Source organism: Nothobranchius furzeri, chromosome 12, assembly GCF_043380555.1.
Source record: "Nothobranchius furzeri strain GRZ-AD chromosome 12, NfurGRZ-RIMD1, whole genome shotgun sequence".
NCBI classification, from domain to species: domain Eukaryota; kingdom Metazoa; phylum Chordata; class Actinopteri; order Cyprinodontiformes; family Nothobranchiidae; genus Nothobranchius; species Nothobranchius furzeri.
In genome coordinates, this window is record NC_091752.1 from 9,596,485 (window position 1) to 9,606,885 (window position 10,401).

Here is a 10,401-nt window from a genome sequence, read left to right on the forward strand (position 1 = left end):
TTACCTGCTCGTTCGCAGTAAACTCAGACCCGTTTGGGTCAGTCACAGAAACAGTAGCCATTACGGTGGATCAGTGACGACGCTGCATGGATTCAGATCCTCCTTCAGAGGAGGTGTTTGTTTTATTTACTGTAGTCGGCTCAGGCGGCCTCCTGTAACCACATCAGGTGTGCTGGATTGGGTGTTGACCTAGAGCTGGAAAAGGACATTTTAAAACAGACACACCTACCAAGTCAGCCGACGGACTCAGACTCCAAATCTCCCTGCTGCCTCTAAGGAAGCATTCACTCTAGTTCCACATGTGGAAAGCTGCTTCTCTGGAGTTAAAGCCACCCAGAGAATCCAGGAGGAACTGGAGTTCACCTGAGACTACAGCTCTGAGTGTCCCACACAGGTTTTGGGGACAGATGTGGATTTGGGAGCTGTCCTCCAGCCTGGAGGATGCTGGGACGTTTAAGCTGAAGCACCGAGAACGCTCATTCAGCTTTAAGCCAACGCTGGTGCTCGGCACGTCAGCGGTGTCATCACAGCATACCTCAGCTCACACGCACACACACAACTATGCATTCTCACCATACCTGTTCACGGACTCATTTTAACTGGGTTGAAGGAAAGGAGCAGCTGGACGAAGAACGCTCCAAACAGAATCGGATTCAAAACGTTTTATTGTTAATTATACAGGAAGAAATAACAAGTTATAAACATACACGGTATGTCCGAAAGCTTCGCCACGCACAGAGCCTGCAGCCTCCAGAGGTCACAGAGGTCAGCTGATCAACAGGTTGTCTTTGACTGGAGACATGGGCTCTCCTTTCTTACAGGAAGTCATCTTCTGTGTGTCCCTGGTGGAGACACACACTCGTCAGTGAACCGTCCGCACTAAAGTAATAAATGCTTGCACACTTTATCAGAACTACAGGAATCACTGATTTATGAAGGAGTGATGAGACAACAGAGCAACACGTCTACCAACAGCTACACTAGGATATCCAGTAAACGACAGCGAGGAATGTAAACAGACACTTCCTGCGTATAAGAATGGGCGTCTGATGAAGAACAGCCCACAGATAAATCCGTCTTTCCGTCAGTCTGTTCTGCTCCTCCGGGACCTGAAGTGTCTCCCATTATTTATTATTTCCACCATTTCGATCAGAAATGAACTTTTACTCAGAAATAACAACAATAGTTACTCTTAAATACCTGAAACCAAACATTTCTACCCTAGAGCGTATTAGATAAAGGCTTCCCAGCCGTCGTTCCTCCAGGGTTCCTTTCCTGTCTGTCGTTAAAACGAGGAACGTTTGGTTTAACCATCAGAACGAGAGCTGCAGTGAAGCTGGTTTGGGTCAGAGGAACGATCGGATCAGATCAACAGTCTGTTAATCAGAACCAGAAGAGAGGAAATCTGGCCTGTACAAACCAAACAGGAAGCTCCAACATTCCCAACATATTCCCAGGATCGTTGGTGTTCTCTTACTTTTTGAAGCTGTAGTTCTTCCACAAGCTGCTGATGGTGACCTGGAACCCGGGGTTGTTCTCATTATTGGTGGAGGAGTATTTCTTCCCAGAACCGGAACTCCTCTTCCTCAAACCGCTGGCTCTAGCCGGACCTAAAGACTGGATCTTGGCTGTTTGAATCCGACTGCTGGACTTTAGCCTGGACAGTCCGGAGACCTGAAAGGGACACCGGGAGACGGAGGAGAGGATAAAACACCAAAAGACCAAAGACGTGGTAAAATGTGGACACGTGGCTCTGAGCTCCGTTCATCGGCACCCTCATAATGGGTCATAATGTTTTTGCCTGTGTCTGGGTTTGGCATTAGCTCAGAGGTCACAAGCCTAACCAACTAGAACTGACTAGAACTCCCCAGCTTTGTTAAAGATTCGTCAAGACTGGTCCCCAACACCTTCATTATAAAAAACCCAGTTAGAGATAAAGCTCTGAGGATCTGTGGCTGAAACCCACCTTTGATCCCAGCATTCCGGGTTTCCCGTCTGCCTCTGCCGGACAGACGGGACTCTCTGGTTCTGGTTCTAAATCTGAGGTGGAATTCATCTCCTGAGAGATCAGATAAAACACAGAAATGAAGACAAATCATTTGTTTCTGCTTTGCTCACCAGACAAGAGGAGAACAAGGACGCCTAAAAACGACAGATGATCCGGATCCGAGTTCGGAAACCGGGTTAGGGTTTAAACAGCCTGTCTGGGAAAGCAGCCAAAGTGTGTGTATGTGTGTGTGTGTATATAACATACAGGGGCAGCGTCTTCAGGGCCAGTGAGGGGGAAGCTGCTGTTGAGGGCTTCTTTTTGGCAGGAAGTGAAGGAGGACTGGGACAGGGACTGGGAGATAAATGTACCCTCCTCAGAGGGAGGAGAATCTGAGAGGTTGTCCTTGTCCTCTGATTTGATCTCAGGGGAAGACGACTGTGAAGAGGACAACTGTCCAGAAGGTCTGAGGACATTTTGGGAAGATGGAAAACCCTCCTTCTTGTACTGAAACTGCTGCAGGGTGCTCAGGCCGGAGCTGCAGGACCACTGGAACAGTTTGAGGCCCTGACTGGCTGAACTGGGAGGGGTGCTAGTAGGAGACACAGGTGGACTGGGAGCGTCCACAGAGGGGATTTCAGGACCACTACTGTCATGAATTTGTCTTCTCAGGGAGGACCGGTCCTCAGATGCTGGCTCCACCCCCTGGTTCGAGCTCCTGAAGAACCTGCAGGTGAGGAGAAACAAAACAGCCATCAGATAACTGTAATGACTGAATGAAAGTCTGGCGGTAACCATGGTGATGCTTCAGATGTTTAAGTTCTGATTCAACAACAGAAAACCTGCAGAACCATGAAGCGTCAGGTCGATATCAGAGGTTATCCCTCAGGTACGGCTGACCTTTGACCTCCAACACTTAAAATGTTTGGGCTGATTTCTGCTGATGAGAACGACACATGCAGACGACGAAAACCCCGGTGACTGGAGCACAAACCCTCACAGCAGCGTTGTGAGCTCGCTTCAGAAAACGAGACCAAATCGTGCCAACATGGTGGATGACAGTGACCCGGAGTTCCTCTAAGTCCAGCTGAAGTTAAAGTCCTACAGCCAATAACAACAAAGCACTGAAAAGCTAATCACCGCAAAGGTATCTTCATTCTTATTGGTGTTTCTTAGCCCCGCCCACTCTCAGCTTCTCCAAAGTTTTCCCTCAACAACTGGTAAATGATAAATGGTTTGTGTTTGTATAGCAACTTCTTAGGTTCTACAGCCCCCCAAGGCACTTTACAACATAATCACTCTTTCACACCCTGGTGGTGATGAGCTACGATGTAGCCACAGCTGCACTGGGGCGCACCGACGGTCCCTCCGACCACCACCAGCAGGCAAGGAGGGTTAAGGGTCTTGCCCAAGGACACAACAGCAGCATTCTCTGATCAGGGTTGGAATTGAACCTGCAACCTTCCGACTACTGGACAACCCGCCCTACCTCCTGAGCTTCTGCTGTCCCGTGGAATATTCCTGTTTCCTGAAACTGAAGGAGAACCGAGTCTGATCGGCCAATCAACCGTGGTGAGGACACGATGACATCACCTGCTGCGGGTGGCCTGGCCGCCGTGCTCCTCGACCTCCTGGTTCCTCCTCTGCAGCAGCGTGGCGAAGCGGTTGCGTGGTCGTGTCTGAGCGCTGGACGAAGACCGGTCTGGCTGCTGATCCGGCCGGGATCGCTTCAGCTCTGAAGTGGAATACTGCTGAAGAACTTCCTGATCCGATAAACAAGAGTCTGCAGAAACACACAGACGAGTTCTGATTGGCCAGAGACTTTTCACATAGATGACATCCGTTTAGTTTATTTGGTGTAGTTTTTAGATCATTCGTGTTTTTATCAGACCAGAGCACATCCATCACTCTGTCCTCGTCTCGGATATCAGAAACGTGTCTGTCCAGAGCTGAAGGACATCTGCTTACATAAATAACTGATTCAGAGCGAAGAGGAGAAAAGTCTATTTAAGGACCGTAAACAAATGATCTCATAATCAGCTTTTATCTTTTCTACATTTAAAAAACTGAACCGAGAGTTTTCATTTCACCCAGGCTGCTTCATTAAATCAGACCTCCGATCCTGCTGGGTCCAGGTGTGTGTCTGTGCAACAGAACCAGCAGTTCACCTTCTCTGGGCCTCTTGGCCTGCAGCTTCAGCCTGTCCAGGCTGATGACTCTCTCCTGCCTCCTGGTGGAGGGAGGCTGCTGAGCAGGGTGGAGAGGAGCAGCAGAGGCAAGCGTAAATCTCCTGCTCCAGATGCTGGTCCCGGCTGAAGCCGGTGGCTGGTTCCAGCTGTTACTGCGAGCTTTACACAGCTGGAGAGATGTTTGCTCATTAGTGACGTTTATTTCCTGTTGGATGTGGCAGACTTGCTGTGATGCAATACCTGTGGGGTTGGTTCGTCTGGGTTGAAGTCATCTATCCTCTCCATGGTGTTGATGTTGAGGTTTCCCAAGGCCAAATCCAAACCTCGGTCATCATCTAGATTTCTAAACGTGTCACCATCAAGGAGGGAATGCTGCAGGCGCAGTGAGACAAGAACCTCTGAAAGAGAGGGAGGAGTGAGGGAGAAGGATACAGGCCGGCGTAGCTGAGGGTGGACGGGTCCAGGTGCTTTGGGTACGGGTTCAGGGGCACCACCTTTCTGCTGACAGGATCAAACACCAGCTGGTACAGGAAGGTGTTGTTGGCTTTAACAAACCCCTCCATGTACTCGTCAGGGATGACCAGATTCATTTTCAGGTACTGACCCATCTTCCTGATCACCTGACAGGAAGAGAACTCCCAGTAAACAACAGACTCTGTTCATTAGAGCGATAAATGGCTCAGATTGTTTGTTTCTGCTTCTGGTCTGAAATAGCAGCAAAAACACAATTTGATGCTTGTGGCTGTAGAAAGGGTCAGCAGCCCTTATTACGCTCTCTCTAGACCCAGGAAGTCTGTTAAAACATAGGAAAGGACTGATGAGGGGCCACACTGCCCCTAGAGGCTGACTGTGGTATAACCTACCCACTAGAAGTAAAACATGATTCTCACCCAAAAATAAAACATTAAAGCTTCAGAGTCTCGAGAAAAAGCTGCGAGACGTCAGAGCAACAGGATGAAGACCTGAACGCTCAGGAGTCAAACGGCCGCTGACCTTCAGGATGTCGGGGTCTCTGGCGAGCCGCAGCAGCTTGCAGGCCTTCCCCAGGCCGATGCCGTGCAGCGAGGGCAGGTAGTCGCAGCCAGACAAGATGCACATGTGGCGAAACTTCTCCTCCGTGAAAACGTTGCCCAGGGAGCGGCAGCGGCCCAGGTTACTCTGGTCGATCTCCAGGCCGTTACCATGCTTGTCCATTTTCAGAATCACCTGCAAAAACAGAAAACACTGAGTCCTCCACTTCTTCTGTCAAATTGGTCCCCCCCCACCCCCAACCAGGATCCTACATTCATTTATTGCGGACGCGCGCGCGCACACACGCACACGCACTCACACACATGTCAGACTTTACCGGATCAGAACAGAATAAAAAGGGTCTGACCTCGAGGAAATACCAAGGCGCTCTGAGTTTTTATTTATGGGCTAATGGAAGCTCAGCTGGTGTGTGAAAGTCCAGCAGCTTCTAGAACCTCCTTTATGCAGTCGTCCCCAACAGCCCTCACTACGTCTCACTCACGCACGCACACACACACGCACACACACTGAACTTGAGGTTAGATTAATTATCATTGAACCAGATTAAATTCAGATTATATGTAAAATCCCAGAACACAGAGACTTTTGTATGACTGTAAGCTTGAGTGACAGAAACACATTAGACAACTTCCTGTGACACTTATTCAAAAACAAATACCAGAAAAGCTCAGGTCTGTAAAATTAAAATGTGTTTAGCTGTTGAACACGTGCAGCATGTGTCAGATACCGTTTTGCAGCCAAACGCCAGCAGATCCGAGTCCTCGGTGATGACCGCCTGAGCCAAACCGCACTTGTTGAGGTAAGCCAGCTGAGCGTCAGCCTCATAAGGAGCCACCACACAGTCCACCCCTCGGGTCCTGGCAGCCTGACACACACACGCACACACACACACACACAGGAGGAGGGGGGGGGGGGGGGGAAACACACATACACACACAAACATACATACAGAGAGAGAGAGAGAGACACACACACTTATACAGGAGGAGAGAGAGAGACACACACTTATACAGGAGGGGAGAGAGAGAGACACACACACACACACTTATACAGGAGGGGAGAGAGAGAGACACACACACACACTTATACAGGAGGGGAGAGAGAGAGACACACACACACACTTATACAGGAGGGGAGAGAGAGAGAGAGAGAGAGAGAGAGAGAGAGAGAGAGAGAGAGAGAGAGAGAGAGAGAGAGAGAGAGAGAGAGAGAGAGAGAGAGAGAGAGAGAGAGAGAGAGAGAGAGAGAGAGAGAGAGAGAGAGAGAGAGAGAGAGAGAGAGAGAGAGAGAGAGAGAGAGAGAAAAACACACACACACCAGATGAATGTGCTGTTGCTGATTCGGTTCTTTGCCTCATCGCCTGGCGGCTGCGACTTGACCCTCACCTTAATGAGGTTGTGAGCCATGGCGGGCGTGATGTTAACACAGCGGCTGAAACAGTCTCTCGCCTCGGACGGCTTACCCTCACGAAGCAGCTGTTTGCCGCGTTGGAGGTTAGCTTCTCTGCGTCTGGAAAGAAGCTGAAGTTATTGCGAGTTCCTTCCTCTGAAGGGATTTCTAGAGAAGGACATCTCAGTTACAGACGAGGGGAGTAAGGCGTGGGCCGTCACGGCTGCAGCGGAGGCCTGCTGGTATGTTTGAGGTGGACTTCTGCAGGTCTGAACATTCCTTCCTGCGCTGTCACACATAACAATGTAGCTCTGTTGCTGCTGTGGAACGCAGCGCTTAGAACAAACAAGTCAACGTCTCCGAGAACGACCAGACCTGAGGAGCAGCATTACTGTGGTTGGCACGGACCATTAGTTCATATCCGATACTTCATATCAGAACGATCTGAAAACAATTCCTGAGAAGTTTGATTCTGAATATGAATTCATCGTGTTCTGCTCAGACACCCGTCCGGTCTGAAAGCACAGACATCTGTTCATGCTTCAGAGTTTAGTCTGCAGAAAAGAGTTTAACGATCCTAGAGTTGGGTTAGAAATCTATCAGGATCCATCAAGAATACATGCAAGAAGTCAAATAATACAACTATTCCCAGGAGTTCACATCAGCCAGAGTCCATTAAACCCAGATCAGGCTTTAATGATGAAGCTAAAACCATTTCAGGTGTCAGGATCCATCTCAGGAAATATTACATCAGATTTCTGAAACACTGAGTCTGGAGTGGAGGCAAACATAGAGGATTTCACATCGCTGGCTCACGGGGATCAGAACCAGACGAGAGTTAGTAAACAGGTTAAGGATACATTTTATTTTCAGAGTAAGCAGCAAGCATGCACCTTACTTCAAGCGTAAGCACTTTATTTAGGTAAGTAATGTAACGGTACTGAGAAAACGGAGTTGCTGGATTTTTTTAAGTTAAAGTATTTGTTCAGGCAATAATGGACTCTCATTGTTTACAGATTATCAAAGCATGTCATTTATGCTGAAGAACGTGAATAAAATGACTTTAGTACAAATTTTTGTTCTGTTTCTTTTCAGGTAGCTATAGTGCTGAAAAAGTAATCAGAGCTATACACTGTTACTTTGTACTTCTAAGTAATTTCTCCAGATATTTTTAAAAAAGCAGTAATCAGTTGGTTATCGGTTAGCGGATATAAGAAGCAGGAATGATCGGTTGAAAAATTCATTATCGTGCATCACTAGTGGAAACAGGAAGTACTTTAACACACACACAGAGAGAGAGAGAGAGAGAGAGAGAGAGAGAGAGAGAGAGAGAGAGAGAGAGAGAGAGAGAGAGAGAGAGAGAGAGAGAGAGAGAGAGAGAGAGAGAGAGAGAGAGAGAGAGAGAGAGAGAGAGAGAGAGAGAGAGAGAGAGAGAGAGAGAGAGAGAGAGAGAAACATCCTCACAGATAATCAGCTGAGCGAGTACGGATGGTTTATTTGAGCCTCCCAACAGGCTCGTCTGATTTAAAGAGCAAGTCACCCCCTACCAGAGTCTTACTCCACTCCCACTTCCTGTTTGAAAACTGCAACAAATGTAGACCGAGAGGGGGGAGCCGCTAACAAATACACACACACACACAGGCTCACAACGACATTGTGACATCATACGGTACCAGCTAATGTTCTAGGGTACCTCTTAGCCAATAGCGATGTCAGATTTAAATTCAAATGCAGTACAGAGTTTTTACCTGACAACGGCACAACACTGACAGTTTTAGGCAGAATATTTAAATTTTAACTAAGATGCACTAAAGTGCAAAACTACTGACTACACGTGTCTGCAGCACGATTAGACACACATTTATATAGTTTGTCAGAAAAAAAGTTGATTTGGGGATGACTTGCTCTTTAAACAACAAAGAAACATTCAGACCTAAAGGCCACGGCTACGTGTGCTTCTAGAACAATAACCTCCCATTAGAGGCGAAGGCTCTGAATGTGACCAACGACAGAAAAAATTATCTGAACGTTCTGCTAAATCTGCAACAATTCATTTCTGTCTGGCTATAAATATGGTGATGATGTTTCTATGGGCAGGAGTCTACAGAACTGGTTTTACTCACTGTCTGCGAGCCTTTTCCACCTCTTGTTTGGACGGGAGGTTGCGTCCGTCGAACACCAGGATGGGTTTAACGCTGAAGTTCAACAACATGTCTACAAACTTCATACAGTACCACACATACCTGCAACAGGAAACGTGTTAGAGCCGGCGTCACACCTGGGTATTACGTGGTTGTTTTTATTCATTTAATAATAAAACTACCCACTGGTCGGTTGGTTCCCCCTTTGCCAGCTTCTCGGCACAAGAAAAAGCTCCTTTATGCAGCCAGCAGTACGTGTCCACAGCCACCGTCTGGCCTTTGTACTTCTTCACGTTGACGGGCTCTGCTGCATCTTTGATGAACTGCAACAGCCCAGAAATTCCCATTTTCACACGAATTACAGACCTGAGAAAGAATCAACAAATAAAAACTGCTTTACTGACATGCAACTTTAATGTACAGAACAGAAATGATGATCAACTAAAACACAAAAAGGCCAATAAGGAGGATTTAGAGAAATCTGGCAGCTTGTGGGGAACCTGCAGAGGGAAGTAAACAGTTAACGAGGTGTTGGTGTTTTCTGATGATGACAGCAAAAGTTCAGGTTGTGTTTGATGGTCAATTCAGATAAGATTCTATTTGCTGTAAAATCGAACTTTTTTGTCTTTCTTTGATAATCTACTCAACACTCAGGCATGTTCACTAGAGTAGATGAAGATGTATAGCAGCAATCCTTCTACTGCACAATTTGGGTGAGTTTGCACACGTTTTGTTTAGAAAAAAAGTTAAAACTTGTGATGTTGGTTTGTGGTTTTGCATGTGCACTGATGTGTGCACAATATCCACTAATCACAGGTGCCTGCAGATCTTCACCTCTCTGAAATAGATGTCACCTTCAGTCCCCAAATAAAAACCTGCAGGACCCTCAGACAGGTTTAAACCTGCAGCTGTTTTCAGTTCTTTTCATTACCTCTTAGCTGAATTTGATCATTTTAAAAGAACTAAGCATCTTAAGTTAACATAAAATCCACCGTTAGGTGTTTAAGAAACCCCTTTTAGCGTTTTTAACATATTCCAGACGAGAGAAAATGTTAAATCCATAAATCTCCAAACATAATTTTGACAAAAAAGCGCCACAAAATAATAAAACAGGTTCACATAACCCAACGGTACTACAACCGACATCCAGGGTACGCGAACTCGAACAGGCAAACCGCTACATATTGTTTTATTTCAGTGGTTTAAAAACGAAATCTTACCTTTTTTTGGTAAATCCTCCACATACACACGGCTGAGCAACGCAGAGCATTAGCGGGTTTGGTTTTAGCGGCAAAAGCTGAGACTCGGGAGAAAGGCTGCTATTGGCTGGATGAGAAAACTGATTTAGTAAGACATGTTACCATTTGTTGTTTGGACGAAGAGGGAGGAGTTAGCAAGATGGCTGTAAAGTAATATTTGGGCCAGCAGGTGGCGACAGTGACACCACTGTAGACTCAGATTTATTTATCTATTGATTGATTTTGTGACTGAATCCGGACTTGATTGATGTTAATTATTTTATTATAAAGATTAAACTGTAGATCAGACTATTTAAACGTTTATGTTGATTTAATCATCTTCTCGTTTCTCTTCTAAATAGTTCCCTTTTTTAAAATACACACATAAGAAGAGAAATCAAACAGAAAGACAGACACATTAACTG

General features: G+C 46.6%; 1 protein-coding gene across 2 annotated transcripts; it reads right to left on the reverse strand.

The window, feature by feature from the left end:
* Positions 1-647: 647 nt before the first annotated feature.
* Positions 648-10,091, reverse strand: exo1 (exonuclease 1). Of its 2 annotated transcripts, none has more exons than XM_015944032.3 (14): positions 9,959-10,091; positions 8,925-9,104; positions 8,721-8,840; positions 6,594-6,717; positions 5,936-6,073; positions 5,170-5,382; positions 4,609-4,796; positions 4,417-4,519; positions 4,156-4,345; positions 3,581-3,770; positions 2,255-2,714; positions 1,967-2,059; positions 1,478-1,674; positions 648-842 (listed from the first exon to the last, which is right to left on the reverse strand). In XM_015944032.3, exons 1-14 carry the CDS (start codon positions 10,006-10,008, stop codon positions 767-769), a joined length of 2,322 nt encoding a protein of 773 aa, XP_015799518.3. In that variant the 5' UTR covers positions 10,009-10,091; the 3' UTR covers positions 648-766. The 2 variants fall into 2 exon arrangements, with proteins under 2 accessions (XP_015799518.3, XP_070398335.1); XM_070542234.1 differs by lacking the exon at positions 9,959-10,091 and adding an exon at positions 9,573-9,644.
* Between the last annotated feature and the right edge of the window lie 310 nt (positions 10,092-10,401).

Coding starts and splice junctions, on each gene's coding strand:
- exo1 (XM_015944032.3), bottom strand. CDS start 10,008: ATGCTCTGCGTTGCTCAGCCGTGTGTATGTGGAGGATTTACCAAAAAA. Junction 4,520..4,608: donor ACCCTCAGCTACGCCGGCCT/GTATCCTTCTCC, acceptor TGACACGTTTAG/AAATCTAGATGATGACCGAG. Junction 843..1,477: donor AAGAACTACAGCTTCAAAAA/GTAAGAGAACAC, acceptor TGTCTCCACCAG/GGACACACAGAAGATGACTT.